General features: G+C 36.9%; 1 protein-coding gene across 3 annotated transcripts in view; it reads right to left on the bottom strand.

Annotated features, from left to right (window-relative positions):
• Positions 1-1,932: 1,932 nt before the first annotated feature.
• Positions 1,933-16,571, bottom strand: part of PPP3R1 (protein phosphatase 3 regulatory subunit B, alpha) — a 73,902-nt gene continuing 59,263 nt past the window's right edge. The window contains exons 1-5 of one of the 3 annotated variants that reach the window (XM_045369183.2): positions 11,954-12,016; positions 11,552-11,728; positions 10,295-10,354; positions 9,494-9,678; positions 1,933-4,090 (exon numbers count right to left, since the gene is read on the bottom strand). In XM_045369183.2, the coding sequence (XP_045225118.1) occupies positions 4,043-4,090; positions 9,494-9,678; positions 10,295-10,354; positions 11,552-11,728; positions 11,954-11,978 (495 nt within the window). In that variant the 5' untranslated portion in view covers positions 11,979-12,016 and the 3' untranslated portion in view covers positions 1,933-4,042. Of the gene's footprint in view, positions 4,091-7,188; positions 7,533-9,493; positions 9,679-10,294; positions 10,355-11,551; positions 11,729-11,953; positions 12,017-16,571 lie in introns of those variants that run through there. The other 2 variants (XM_005575706.4, XM_065527016.2) reach the window with 2 other exon arrangements.

The following is a 16,571-nucleotide window of genomic DNA, read 5'->3' as shown; positions in this document are numbered from 1 at the left end:
GAGCAAATATATTTCCCTAGCAGCTGCTAAAATTTGGAATGCTGAACTTCGGTTTAAGGACTGCTTTGGACCCCCCTACTTAGTTAAGTGTTCGTATCTCCTGTTCCCCAAAAGTAGTAGTACTACTACTTGGGGCTTTTGAAAAGGGAGAGAAAATGTTAGGGGGAACCCAACTAATAATTCTTGGGATGGGAAAAGTATGAAGACGGACTAGAGGTAATAAATTTGACCATCATACTGGCTTCCAGGTTCTTAACCTGGATCAAATAATTTCATTAAACCCTTCTCTAAGGCCAAGACCCTAAATCTAATACTTCCAACCTTACCTGTTTCTATGGCACTTGTCCCTCTATGTTGTAATTATTGTGTCTGCCTGCCACCCTAAGGCTACTTACGATTTTGGATACTCAGTATCTGGTATGATTTCCTGACATACACTTTACATATGTATTCATTGATACATTGCCTGGGGGATGGGCCTGAGAGAATAGCATTTTCTTAGGTATTCGTGGCTGACAAGGGAGACCCATGGGGTTTCCTCCTAGTCACTCGCTCCGTAAGATTTGGGCTGCAACTCTCATGCCACCTAGAACTAGGATGGTATGTATGAAAGCTCATGCTCCTTGGATATTCATCTTGTCTACTTTTAAGACTGTTAGAAGTAGGTTAAAAAAAGGGCTGGGTGCGGTGGCTTAAGCCTGTAATCCCAACACTGGGAGGCCAACGTGGGAGGACTGCTTGAGCCCAGTTTGAGACCAGCCAGGCAAAATGACAACACCCTGTCTTAACAAAACAAAACAAAAACAGCCAGGCACTGGCATGCATCTGTGGTTCCAGCTACTCTGGAGGCTGAAGTGGGCGACTGCTTGACCTCAGGAGACAGACTGCAGTAAGCCTTAATCATGCCACTGCACTCCAGCCCAGATGAACAACAAAAGATCCTGTCTCAAAAAAAAAAAAAAAAAAAAAACAAAAAAGGGAGCGGGGCGGGGGGGGGGGGGGTGGGGGCTTGGGGCTTAAATTCATCTACTTGCTTAGACTTAACCTTTATTCCTGGGATGTTTTAACAAGTCACATAACCCATTGTAACTAGTGCACATCTGGCGATACAGGTATTCTGGATATAAAATGTCCCCAACTTCTCTGGGCCAGGGATGTCATTTGCGGGAGCATCTCAAGTGCCTATTACAGTGATGGACATGTAGGGGCTGTAAATAAATGAAATAATGACTAAATGAAAGCAGTTACCAAATAAATGAAGTCTCAAGAAATACCAATTTTACCTTTTACACAGTGACAAAACACTGAATAGCACTTACTATAAAATCACAACCTGCATAAACAGTATCACATTAATTTATTATTTATTGGGTAAACACTAAGAGCTAGGTAATGCTCCGGACAACTGGGCTGGGGCTATCAGTGAACAAGAGACAAATCACTACCCTTGTGGAGCTTTCATTCATTGTATTCAGTAGTCAGGGAATACAAAATACATAAGTAAACTGTGTCAGAAAAGGATAAATGCCACTGGAGGAGGAAAAATATAGAGGAAAGGAGAGCTAGGTATATCTGTATTTTTAAATAGGGTAGCCAGGACAATTCCTTTTGAGCTAGGCTATAACTGAACACCTGAAGGCATCAGCTATGAGATGGGGAGGGGAAAGGGGCAGAAAGGGACAGATAGCGCAAGGGCCTACAAGACGCAAACCCAAGACTCCAGGTACCACAGGAGGCTAACATGGCTGGAGTAGAGAGAAGGGTAGTAAGGGAAGTCATGGGGGGGGATGGGAGAGTACTACAGGAATTTGTAGGTTTTTATAGAGATTAAATGTCACTTTACCAGACTGTTTCTAATAATTTAAAAGACTGGGAAGAAAAAAAATTCTCATAGCTATGGAAAGCCATTAAAGACCACTGAATACATTCAAGCAAGTTTCAAATATTTTATTTTCTTATTCATACAGTATGAAGTTTTCTAAAGATCCCACAACATGACGTATCATGCAGAAGAAAAACTAAACATTCAACATAAACCACCCCCTCCCCTACCCACCCCCACACACAAACTAAAAAAAAAAAAAAAAAGAAAAAAAAAAGAAAAAACCCTCATTCCCCGGTAAGGAAATAATGTTTGCACTATTTTTCTGTAACGCCAGCCAAGATATGCACAAGCAAGAGAAATAGAAAGCATTTGCTAAAATATTTGTAACAAATACTTATGTACAAAAAATTCACAAAAGACTAGTTCCCCCCTGAAGCAGAGCACATGGCAGTTGACACTGGAACAGTTCAAACCACTGGCTGGGATTATAAGCCATGCCACTGATCCAGAGGAAAAAAGTTACATGTAGTGGAGATTTTCAGTCTGAACATTAACATTTCCAAAGTTTGGCAACATTATCTTTCAAAATTATGCAAATTATGTAAACAAGAGGTACATTTTAAATTGATCTACATGCAAAACTCCATGTCATGCAAGGACACCAAGCACCGGGATTTTTCTCTCACAGACAGAGCCCATGATGTGCAGCACTCAGCTGAAGGAACAGCGATGACAGGCAGGTGTGCTCAATTTCAGATTCATTCACCTTGATTCAACCTGCCCTTTTCTACTGATTTTAAAACCAGTTTTTATAGAAAAACTATAAAGGGAAAGACTACTGTCATACAAAGCTAACCAAAATGTTTTTCTTCCAGCCAATAGTACCTTTGCAGAAATGGGAAGGGATAAGATCAAATGGTAGAACATGATACACTACTACTTTTATATCACACAAATTTATTAAGTTATCATCCATTACCAATTATATAAGCAAATCAAGGGGAAAAAAACATTATGCATGCTCTATCCCTCGTGGTAAAGAAATTTAAGACGTATAAATTTGGATAAAATTTTGCTCTTCTGTGGCATATACGTTAGCAAGATTTCTCACACTTAAACCACAAATATATGTGGGTGTTTAGATACATACATGCATATTAAATATCACCAGTTTTTTAGATTAGCTGCAAGTCTTTTGAAACACAGAAGGGAAATTCATGATTCAAACACAAGTTTAATGACAAATTATTTACCCATGTAATCAAACAAATGGATATCCTAAGTAGTTACATGATCACTTCAGGTATTCTTCAGTAAGTGATACATACAATATTAGTCATGATTGCCTCAGACAGCTTCTGGCCTTTATGTATAAAATCACAACTAGCACTTACTGAGGGACATTTAATAAATGCAATGGCTCCTAGTTACAAAGTAACAATGAAGCAGCCATAAGCACTGTGCAGTTACTATATGAACACAAGAACTAGCTCTTGGCAGTAGCAATGAACTAGACTTTCTCCTCAAGCAGAGGTGTATTAAAAGCTGCTCAGCAATGAGTAGTAGTCCCTGGAAATATATTCGTAAGTATAAATAAAGTTACAGACTCCTTTGTTACAAAAATGTAATTAAGGTAAATAATAGGACGTTAACAAATGCTTTGTCAATCTCTCAGAGGAGAAAGCACAGGAAAAGGAAAATAGCTGGCCTAACACCCGGCTCAAATTGTACAGTCTTCTATCTATATATAAAACTGTGTGAAATAAAAGTAAGGATGTTTTATGTTCTGCTTGGCACTTTTGTACTCTATTGTTTTGTTTCTGAATCAAGTATATTAAATTAAAGCCAACCTACTACATATATAGAAAGCTACATATATCTATATATAAATATTTACATATGTATATATAGATACTTTCTTGTTATAAAAGATGAAGAAAAATAAATTAAAAAGCCAACCCCTTCCCTTTCTCCACCACATTGATATGCTCTTTTCATGCTGCTGTCCTTCAGACTTTAAAGTGCTACACTGAGTTATTGAGAGAATTACAGTTCAATAACACTTAGTTGGCTTCATGAGGCTCATGTTGGAAAATGTGGCTTCACAGAGAAAAATACTTCCATTTAAATACACAGAGAGCATTGCTGGACGTCTTGAGCAGATCTTCAGAGATGGAGAAGAAAGCAAAAGTGTTGGGTGGTACTCTCTGATAAGAGTCACACATCTACCACCATCTTTTTGTGGATATCTAGGCCACCTACAACCTGCAACAGACAGGAACAAATCAAACTTCAGTGTCTGAGAAACTCCTCATTCATGGTCTGCTTCATCAAATTACAATTTTAAAAAATATTACTAGGGGGCTAGGCGTGGTGGCTCACACCTGTAATCCCAGCACTTTGGAAGGCCGAGGCAGGTGGATCACAAGGTCAGGAGATCGAGACCATCCTGGCTAACACGATGAAACCTCGTCTCTACTAAAAAAATACAAAAAATTAGCTGGGCGTGGTGGTGCGTGCCTGTAATCCCAGCTACTGGGAAGGCTGATGCAGGAGAACCGCTTGAACCCGGGAGGTGGGGGCTGCAGTGAGCTGATATCGCGCCACTGCACTCCAGACTGGGCAACAGAGCAAAACTACATCTCAAATAAATAAATAAATAAAAATTACTTTAGCTATATTCAGGTGGTGAATTTAAAGACACACAAAAAAACAAAACAACAAAACTTGAGTGACCTCCAGTTAGAATTTTCATGGTTTCTTTCTCCTAGGATAACAGGCATTATTTTTTGGGTATTCTTGTACAAGGGCCAGATAGTAAATATTTTAAGTTTTGTAGGCTACATGTAGTTTCTTTCACATTTTCTTTTTTTTTCCAAAACACCACTTAAGGTAAAAAGTATTCTTAGTTCAAAATCAGACATAAACAGGCCATGCACAGGATCTGGTTTGCTCTGCAGTTTGCTGGCCCCTACTTCAGTAGTTTAATACTACACGATAACCAGACACTATGACAAAAACTGTCCTCACAATCAAATATGTGCGTCACTGTCAGTCTGTTCTAGAAAATTTAAAAAGTACCAAGTAAATAAACATTTCTGCATATTATTTTTCTGTAGAGTCAAATACATGTAGTTATACACATCTCAGTGAATACTGACATGGTAATGTGAAAGTGTAGTATCTGTATCATTTGGGGGGAATGTTTTATTACATTTAATCTACATAAACAGAATGCATAGGTCATAAATGTCCAGTTTGATGAATTTTCACAAAGTGAACACCCAATAACCAGCACCCAGATCTTCTAGTCACCAGACATCTCCCCTCCCTCTCCTCCCACCCAACACGGACACACACACACACACCAGTAGCTACTATTTTCTGTTTCTGTACATTTTATAAATTGAATCTCTTTCATGTCTGGCTTCTCTCAACTTTATGATTGTGAAATTAATCCATATTGTTCTGTATACTTGTATCTGTATTATTTTTAAATTCAAACTAAAAAATAGCCCCTTTATATAATTGAAAAGTAAAGCACAAAGTGCCAACTAATTCTACAACTCCTGCTATGGAAAAAAAAGCAGTTTGTCACCCTGGCCTCATTCTCTATTTGCTTTTATGCAGTGGCAATAAAGTTTTCAGCTGACTTTCACTATTTACCTCTAGGTCTCTAAGATTTTTAGCTTTCACACACATTTCTTCCCTCTATCTCCCCCCCTACACACTTCACAAACTCTGTACCATTCCAATGGCTTTATCGTTATTTTCATTAGAAATTCAGCATTTTTCAGCCGGGTATGGTGGCTCACGCCTGTAATCCCAGCATTTTGGGAGGCTGAGGTGGGCAGATCACTTGAGGTCAGGAGTTCAAAACAGGCCTGACCAACATGGTGAAACCAGGTCTCTAATACATTTAAAAAAAAAAAAAAAACCTTAGCCGGCATGCCTCCAGCCTGGGCAACAAACTGAGGCAACACTCCTTCCCCCGACCTCACCCCCCAAAAAAACCTAGCATTTTTCATTGTTATAACTATAGAATACAGATAAACAGAACTATTTATTATGATTAGTTTTTCTTTCCTGCACATTTGTTTGGTACACTTAATTCCTTTGCTGGGTGTTCTATGTTAATTATAATTCAACCCCTAACTTTTGTTCCAAATACATTCAACTAAAAATATTATGTAATTCTATCAATTTTATTGTCTTGAAAGCACTCTTTGAGCCTTCCAACCTGCTGCACTCTAGACTTTTTGTCTTCAGGCCTGTCATCTCTGGCGCTCTTCATCATATCGGGGATCCTCCCTCTCATGCTGGACCCTCAGATTCCTGGATCCTACACTCTCTACTTTTTTGATTTATGACCTTATTGCAGTGGGAGCACACATCCTCCAGTAGTTTCCAAAATGAGAAGGCCTTACATACCTAAAAGTGTCTTTCTACTACCATTTGAGTTTATAGAGAATTTTAAGTTGGAAATAACTGTCCCTCAGAATTGCAAAGGCAAAATGCTCCATGTTCTTGTGGGTTTCCAATACTGCTACTAAGAAATCTGGTGCCATTATGACTCCTGGTTGTTTATACAAAGCCCCACTCCCACCACTCCACCCTACCACCCCAGCTCTCTGGAAATCTGCAGAACCAGTTATTTGCTCCCACTGTCTCAAAACTTCATGACAGTGTGCCCAGGTCCAGATGTTTACAGACTATACTGGATGCTCCATAAGCCCTCTCAGAAAACACATTATTTTTGGCTTTGGAGTATTTCCTTGATTCATTTTTGATTATTTGTTTCCTTCCATTTTCCTTCTGGAATCCTAGCATTCGGGTGTTACGACTCCGAAAATAGGTATCTAAAATTGCATTCCCAAAAGCTCTTTTATGTATTATCCAACTTTTGTTTCAAAATTCAATATACAATATCCCCGAGGATAATGACAGGTTTCGGGTTTGCTTTTAAAGTTTTTACTGGTCTTGGCTAATCTGTTTGTTTTGGACTTATTTTTTTGGACCTGGTTTCATCTTTATATTCCATACATAGAGGTTTCCTTCAGTGTTTGGTGAGATCCTTGGCTTTGCTTCTGTAGAAAGGGCACTGGAACTTTGGGTGAATGATGGGGTTGTTGAGTGAGAGCTATACTTTGAGTGATCTGGTAGCACCATTTCTTTGGGGGGATAAGATTTCCTAAACAGGGCTTTTTCCCATCTCTTGCCTAGAGAGTGTAAGTCCAGCTGCCAGGGAGTCAGGAAGTCAGGTACAGGGCACAGATGTCAATATGCAAATATGCTTACTGTCACTTAGTTCCCCAACACATATACCCCATCTCTGCCTCATGTTTGCCAGTCTAGAGACTCACCCCAGTCTCCTGCTAGAGTGCAGGAGAGAGAGCTGGCCAGGTGAACAGAGTAGGGAAGGCGATCTTGTGTGTTCCAATTCCTTCTTAAAACAGACTTTAACCAATCTTTGATTTTAGCTTCACTTTCATCCTCACTTCCAGTAGCTTGTGACATCAATTTCTGAGCCTTTCATGGATTCTCCATTATAACCCAGTTTGGTTCTCAGATTTCCAAGCTGATAAAGCTTAGAATCATTCTGCTAGGTTAGTTAACCATTCAACTTTCTAAATGTTCTGAATTACCACATTTAGATGCTGTTTCTTCTCTGCTCTTCATTTTTGTCCTTGTAAGTTCATAAACCTTTCTTTTTAATTCATTGCATTTGATTGGAGTTTGGGGAGGAGGTAAAAATAAATTATACATGGGTTCAATTCACCAACTTTAAGCCTGTCACTAATCATTTGTAAGAATTATTTGTATATATTAAGTACTCTGAAAATTTTGAAGAACATATATAGTATGCAATCTTTTAAAATAACTTCCAATCTTTCACTGTTATAGCTTGAGAAGTCAACATAAAAAGAACTCAATGAAGTCAAAATTACAAGTGCTTGATCAATGTTTATAAAAGTTGGTTTTAAGCACACGAAGAACATTTTTCTCCACTCCTAAATTATGCCCCTTAAAAATACAAGCAAAAGGCAATTGATTACAAATACTGGTGGCCAGACACAGTGGCTCGTGCTTGTAATCCCAATGCTTTGGAAGGCTGAAATGGGACGATTGCTTGAAGCGAGGAGCTGGAGACCAGCCTGGGCAAGATAGCAAGACCCCTGTCTACAAAAACCTAAAAATAGGCCGGGCACGGTGACTCACGCCTATAATCCCAGCACTTTGGGAGGCCAAGGCGGGCAGATCACAGGGTCAGGAAATCAAGACCATCCTGGCCAACATGGCGAAACTCCATCTCTACTAAAAATATAGAAATTAGCTGGTCATGGTGGCATGTGCCTGTAATCCCAGCTACTCAGGAGGCTGAGGCAGGAGAATCACTTGAATCAGGGAGTCAGAGGTTGCAGCGAGCCAAGATTGCGCCATTTCATTCCAGCCTGGCGATAGAGCGAGACTCCGTCTCAAAAAAAACATGAAAACTTAAAAATAAACTAAAATATTGGAAAATAAACTCAAAACTTAGCTTATGTCTTCAATATAGATAATAGCTTAATTTCCTTCCACTGATAAGTGATATATGTATTACATTTTATATATGCAAGTAATCTTCATTTATATGAAGATTATATAAATACCATTTATTTATATAAATATAAATACCTCTTCCAATACCACCGAAGCCAAGAATTTTCCATTTATTATATTCCCCTAAGGCTTAGAATTTCTCCTTTCCTTCTTTTGAAAACTGGCTGCTCTTTATGATGGTACTACTAGCCTGGTCTCATGTCACACTCAACCATATGCCAGTCCACAGGAGTCCTTCAATGATCCTTGGCAATGGTGAAGGAGGTGAAACAGAAGGAGAGAAAAGGTTTGCGGTAGCGCCCCCTGGGAGTAGTTCAGTGTCTTAAAAGTCTCAAACCCATCTAACTCTTCCAAAAAGATGCAGTCTATTCTTTACAGTGCCACCCTACTTTTTGAAAACAAAATAAAAAGATGGTTTTTGCTTAAGGATAATATGAACTTCTACTTAAAGGTCAAACTAGCTACACTTCAGCTCTTGCATAACACACAACTATCAAACTCACTTGTTTTTCCTTGTGTGATTCACATTTAAAAATAAAAAGGAGAAAGAAAACCTTTCTATGGAAGCATCCAATCATTACTGACAGAAAAATTTCAAACCTTTGTTATCTTTGCCTCTACTCTGGATGCTCTAGTTTTCTCTAGTATCTCTAGCTTGCAGTTTAAAATCCTTGTGACACATCAAAAAGCCTACTATCTATCCTTTTAGGGCATAAGTACAGAAGAGAAGCTAAGTGGTTGTGGTTGTGCTTCTGTTCAGAAGCAATGAGTGATTAAATGAACCTTAAGAGTATAATCTAGTTGTAATTTGAGAGGCTATCAACAGTAAAAAAGTAGTATCCTTGTGGCATTTGATCAGAGGATCACTGAGAATGTTAATTCTTGAGAATAATAATTGTTGATTTTGTTAATTAGTAATTACAACGAAGATACATTTGAAAACTGAATATGGGCAATTAGGAAAAATCAAATATATGTTTTTAGGACAAAATACGGAAATTCTCTATTAAGTGGTTTTTAAAATATGTTGCTGAAACATAACAGAAGAACCAGCTCTTTTGTACTTACAGCACAGAATTCTTCAAAGGATATTCTTCCATCTCCATCCTTATCTGCATTTATTATGGTTTTGTCTACAATTTGCTGTAACTGTGTATCTTTCAGATTGTTCCCCACCATCATCTTCAATACCTGGAAGAGTTCCCCATTGGAAATATAGCCATCTTTATCCATGTCATAGATACGGAAAGCAACTAAAAAAAGGGAAGGAAAATCAATTCCAATTACAAAGCAATCACAAGCAAATGCTTTCAATAAGAAAGAAAATAGTAAACTGACAAACATCAAAATTGACTATGAGGATGTCTCCTTCCTTAAAATAGAGTTGTCCTTAGGCACAGTTTAACATAGTTGGTTAAAAGTATGGGCTTTTGAGGCTGCCTGAGCAGATTTAGTGGAGCTTAGAGTAAGTTAACTATCCCTGCTAAGCTTCAGTTTCTGCACAGAAAAAACACTAGAGATAATAACAACTCCAACAACCTCTCTTGTTCTTTAGAACATTTCTTCCCACTGTCACTAAAAAAAAATCTCTTCTCTAAATTACAAATGTAGTTTACATGGTTGTTTTCAGTAGAAAGAAACTGTTTTGCTTCTATCCAACTAAAAGCAACAATGACACATTATTCAAATATAGTAGTGGCAAATGTCTTAAAAGGATTTTCACCAGAAAAATTTCACCAGTAAAATTTCAGTTATGTCTAAGGATCTGGAATAAAAGACATCTTTTTCATTATTTTAAAAACCATTCTATAATACGGTATGAAATGATGGTAGTATAAGAGAATGAAGTCAGTGAAGAAAAATACTTACACCTCAACTTCTGCTCCTTATCTCCTTTGACACTGAACTGAGAGACGCCCTCAATGAATTCTGAAGAAGAGTTAAAAATGTTCACAAATCAGAACTTCCAATTTTTTTACACAAAAAACATTTACCTTACATTCCCATAAAAGGATATTTCCTTGCTGCAAAACAAAAGTACTACTAGCAACATTTAAAAATAAAATTGTCAAATTTGAAACCTCAACAAACAAAGTCTCTCTGTAATTTTTTATTTGAACTTGGAGTTCTCTAAGGTCAATCAATTTGAACAAACATTTGTTAAGTGCAAAATAAAAGAACACTCAAAACATATTCTTTAAGTTAACTCTTTCCTCTTAGAATATGACTGTGACAAGGGGCTTTAAAAAAAAACCACTATAAATTGTTTTATTTTAAAGAATAAAAATAACTTTAAATTTCTACTTCAAAACTGTGAACCAAATATGCTGTTAGAAGTTTCACGACAAATCATTTTTCTTCACCACCTGATACGCACTAAATCATAATCAGTTTTATATCCCTCCACTTATAATTCTGTTCTCCAAACTAAAATAACAAAATCTATTGACAAATCTCTAGTGAAATGTTTATTTACTTGTTTAAAAAAAAAAAAAAAACTGGGCGTGGTGGCTCATGCCTGTAATCCCAGCATTTTGGGAGGTTGAGGCACGTGGATCACTTGAGGTCAGGAGTTCGAGACCACAGCCTGGCCAACATAGTGAAATCTCGTCTTTACTAAAAATACAAAAACTAGCCAGGTGTGGTGGTGCACACCTGTAATCCCAGCTACTCAGGAGGCTGAGACAGGAAAATCGCTTGAACCCAGGAGGCAGAAGTTGCAGTGAGCTGAGATGACACCACCATGTTCCAGCCTGGGCAAAAGAGCGAGACTCCATCTCAAAAAAATAAATAAATAAAAGGAATTGCAGTTTCTAATGTTGTATATAAGAATATACAGTATTGCCCTAAAGTGAGATTAATTTTCTAAAAAGAAAGGAAATACTGAGTCTCCCCTGCTTTTTGGTAGATTATCCTAAAGAACAACTTAATCATTTATGAACCACAAAGTAAAAGATCCTATTTCATTAAGGTGAATATACCACAGATGTTGAGGTTTTAACATAATCTATTATTGTAAGGTCACAAGGAATATAAACACTTTTTTTTTTTTTTTTTTAACATAGAGCTGTAGGAATACAAACAGGTTATCTAACTTGTGATTATAAAAAATAACTACTTTCTTACCTTTAAAGTCTACTTCTCCATTCCCATCTGTGTCGAATATATCTATTACTCGCTGTACTAAAGGATTCTGTTGTAACTCAGGCAGAGACATGAACTCTTCCACACTCAAAGAACCAGAATTGTCCAAATCAAGCTTCTTAAATCTCTTTCCTAGCCTTTTAATTTCATCCGCATCAACTAAAAGCAAACAAAAAAGGTAGCAAGAATTTTTAAAAAATGTTCCCAAATCCTTTCTAACAGGCAGTAGCAAGATTTTGAAAAATTTAATAGTTATAGGGGGAAAAAAATCCAACAGTTATCCAATAGTTTCATTTCCAATTTGATAAAAAGAGGTATATATTATAATGTTAACTAATTTCTTCTCATAGAATAAATACAACATGAATACTTGTATTTGGTTACCTTTCTGTTTGTTTGCACCTGCCATTACATACAGCCGCTGTATGCTGAGTCTCAAGATAGTCCAGGCCTGATAATGCTAAGCTGATCATGGAGGTCACAAAAGATTATTTCAGAACTGACAATGCCAAAGCTAAGCTGATCACGGAGGTTCTACCAGACAGATTCAATCAACCTCTGTTCTGTACACCAAAGAACTTTCATTTTCATTTTTCTTGTTAAATTTTAATTTACTTTCTTTCTAATAGTTCATGACTCAAAAATTCAAAGGGTATTCAAAATTCAAAGTTTCCCTCCCTTCCCACCCTGAGATATCTATTTCCTTTCCCTGAAGGCAATGTTGCCGTTTCCTGAATATTCTTCCAGAGATACTTTACAAGTATGAGCAAATAAGCCAGCTTTTACTTAACAACCAAATAGCTAACAAAATTCACTTGTCAACACTTTAAAAGAGAAAGAATAACTAAAAAGAAATGTTTACATTAGTTTGTAAGTACTCCATAAAAATTCAGTGTCAGGTCTCTTATATACATTCTTGAAAAGCAGGGTTTAAGCTGTTTTCTTCTAAATTACATCATTTTAATTCCTTTAAAATATCTGACTAATACACATAAGTAATTTTGATCATGACTTAACAGAAATAGTAATTACAAATATATTTTTTAAATTACATACAACAGGCCAGGTGCAATGGCTCATGCTTGTAATCCTAGCACTTTGGGAGGCCAACGTGGGCAGATTACTAGAGGTCAGGAGTTACAGACCAGCCTGGCCAACATGGTAAAACCCCACCTCTACTAAAAATACAAAAATCAGCCGGGCATGGTGGCACGCACCTGTAATCCCAGATACTCAGGAGGCTGAAGCAGGAGATCGCTTGAACCCAGGAGGCGGAGGTTGCAGTGAGCCGAGATCACGCCACTGCTTTCCAGCCTGAGTGACAGAGTGAGACTCTGTCTCAAAAACTTAAAAATAAAAATAAAATAAATACAACAACTTTTAAAAAGAAAATTAAGAAGGCAAATGTTATACTGCCAATGAGTATATATGTATTATGGCCCACAATGCTAGAGAACAGTACAAATACAAGCTGTCTTGACAGCTTAAATATATGGCATCCTCACTATAAGAACTTAAAAATTAAAGCATATATTTTAAATATAAATTATATTAAAATAGAACTATAATTATCTATACTATCAAAGTAAAAACTACAGCTACAAGGTGGTGTTCTAATATGAATTAGTTCACACATAATTGGTAAAGAGGAAGGAGAGTAGTATTGTCAGTAATCATGGAAATTTCATTGATTCACAGGGATTTTTCTCAGTATGTTATAAAAGGATCAGGGGCAAGTTTCTTAAAAAAAAAAAAAAAGAAAGAAAAAAAAAAAAAAAAAAAAAAAAAAAAAGGCTGGGCACAGTGGCTCACGCTTGTAATCCCAGCACTTTGGGAGGCTGAGGCAGGCTGAGGAACCTGGGGTCAGGAGTTTGAGACCAGCCTGGCCAACGTGGTGAAACCTCACCTCTACTAAAAATACAAAAATTAGCTGGGAGTGGTGGCAGGATGCCTGTAATCCCAGCTACTCGGGAGACTGAGGCAGGAGAATAGCTTGAACCTGGGAGGCGGAGGTTGTAGTGAGCTGAGATGGTGCCATTGTACTCTAGCCTGGGCAACAAGAGGGAACCTATGTCTCCAATAAAAACCTCAATATATGAAGACCTTAAGAAAACAACAGTGAAGAGGTGCCTTCCTTTAGAGAAAACAAGTTTAGTGGCTTTAAGAACCTCAAGTCTTTCTAACATTGTTATGTTGTCTGGTGAAAACTAAGGACACAGATGAAGAAGTTGTGAAGACAATTTCTTTTGTTTTTATGCTCCCTCACCCCCAAAAACTATTAATAATAAGGTAGCCATACATTGGCTCACCACTGAATTTTAGAAAAGTAGCTTCTACTAAAGCAAGTAACTTCAAGAACCTATACCATACCTTAATAGAAACACAAGTCCCCATTTAAAGCTCATAAGTGATGGGTTATAGTGTTTCATTTGTACAGTTAATTTGTACTTGTATTTTTAAGATCATCACCGTTTATGTTAATACTCTGTTACAAACAAAGCTGCATAACTTGAATGGTCTACTCTATCCATGTTTTTCCCAGATGTGATTTCATAGCATGTGAGGTTTTCTAGAAAACATGTATCAGAAATGCTGGGATGAAAAATTTATCTAAATACTGCTGCAAACAGCAAAATACATATACAGTCATGCATCACTTAACGATGGGGTTACATTGCAAAATGCATCATTAGATTTCGTCACTGTATGAACATCAGAGTGTACTTACACAAACCTATGTGGTACAGCCAGCCCACTACACACCTAGGCTATATGGTCCAGCCTATTGCTCCTAGGCTACAAAATCTGTACAGCATCTTAATGTACTGAATACCATAGGCAATTGTAACACAATGCTAAGTATCTGTGAATCTAAACATATGTAAACATTCAAAAGCTACAGTTAAAGTATAGTATGAAAATTTTATTTAAATGGTACATCTGTATAAGGCACTTACCATGAAAGGAGCTTGTGGGACAGGAAGCCGCTCTGGGTGAGTCAGTGGTGAGTGGTGAATTAATGTAAGGGCCTAGGACATTACTGTAGACTTTATAAACTCTGTACACTCAGGCTACACTAATGATGCATTTCTCAATGTAACCCATCGTTAACTGACACATGACTGTATATGTATTTTCAGCTCCATTATAATCTTACAGAACCACTGTGTATATGTGGTCAGTCACTGACCGAAAATTATTATGTAGCACATTAATGTATATAAATAATCTCATCAAAAAGTTCACATAAACACTTCATAAGCACATCAACTACATAAGGCATTTTATCCCTCTATTAAAGAGTATTCCTTCTTTAATGGAATATGTGACATAAATGCAAACTGTTCAAGTAAACCTTATTTCCCCATTTTCTATCTATAAAATGACATACCCTTAATCCTGAAAGAGAAAAAATATAATCAAAGTCCTACAAATGCTTTTCGCTTATTTATTTACATGTCTACTCCACCTCAGGGTGCGAAAAGTCCGTGACTTTTTCATTGGTGCTCTGGGCATCACATATAACAGGTGCTTAATAATGGTTTTAATAATGTTTTAAGTGAGTATTAATAAGTATTTCAAATGTAAAACTTATTGATTAAAATGCCACCAGTATTTAAAACCACTAGCTAACCAGGTACCAATCAGCAAACCATTCAGAACAGTGTCTCAAAGTTCATAGATTTTGCTGAAGAGGTACCCTCTTCAAGCTAGCCTTAATTTTTTACACATATACCAAGGATTAGTTATTCTCTTCTTCCAATCTTTAGTTTACAATCACAGACTAGGAAAGGTGATGGGGAAATTAAACATAATAGATCACAAAGGTGATCAACTATGAGTGGATAAGAAAAGACAATGTCTCCACTAAGTGGACAAATCAGGATCATTTCCTCTAGGCTGTATGATTAATGGGAAGAGGAAAGGCAGAAATGTAGTATCATAATATTTATGCAAACTATTTATTAGAGTCTATTTCTTGAAGCAGGGACATTAATTATAGTTTAGAAAGTTGTTTATCAAGAAACTGAAATTGAGGCACTTAAAGGATTATGTTTTAGTTACTCAGAAAACTCCTCTAATCCAGGAGATAGCATTCCAGTCTTAATAAATGAATAAAAAATATTAAGAATACTTGAGAATAAAGAATCATAAATCAAATAAATATATTTGGCTCAATCCATCTTCTTTACACTGCCAACAGTAATCTTTCTAAAAGGCAAATTCAGTCAAATGGCTAGCTCCCGTGCTTTACATTTTCTAGTGGCTTTCTAATACAAAAAGTCTAAAGTCCTTGACAATACTAGCCTCAAATTTAAATTTCCATCTTATCTCTTTCCCCATTTCCTTTTCTTTGGCTACAATGCTCTTGGCACAACTCTGCTAGAGTATAGATTTTATACCTCATTTCCTTATAAACCTCCTGCTGGAATGTCCTTGCCTGAATTCTCCATTTATGAGACACCTGTCAATTTCTCTCTAGGGAGAAAGGTGTTTGTCACTAATGATTTATAGTTGTATCATTACCTCACTCACTGGCAAAAGCCCTTAGAAGGAGTAGTTAAATTTTATTTACTTGTTTTAATATCTTGTAAAACATTATAAAGTAGTTGATATCTGTTCTGGATGAATAGCCAAAACTTTCCTCAAAGGCAAAGCAATGTGCCAGTGATCACATTTTACCTTGACAATAAAGGACTTCTTAAAAAGCCCCTTTAATATGACTAGGAGGGAACAAGCTCTATCTAATCTTTCCATTCATCATCATTCCCACATATCCTATGTAGCTAAAACTGATCTTGAGCTAAGAAGCCAGAGCAGTGTGTGAGGAGGCAGTATTTTTCTCCAACCACTGATGTATTTCCTCATCTCCCTCCCCTCCTTTCAGCTAGGATTACAGTGATGAGTAAGACAGACTAAATACTCAGTATTTGCAATCTAGTTGAGACTGAGCAACTAGAGGAATCCATACCTAAATATCCAGAATATTTTTAAATGGCCA

This window comes from Macaca fascicularis, chromosome 13, assembly GCF_037993035.2.
Source record: "Macaca fascicularis isolate 582-1 chromosome 13, T2T-MFA8v1.1".
Classification (NCBI taxonomy): domain Eukaryota; kingdom Metazoa; phylum Chordata; class Mammalia; order Primates; family Cercopithecidae; genus Macaca; species Macaca fascicularis.
The sequence above is the reverse complement of the archived record's forward strand: the minus strand, read 5'-3'. Positions and strand labels throughout refer to the sequence as shown.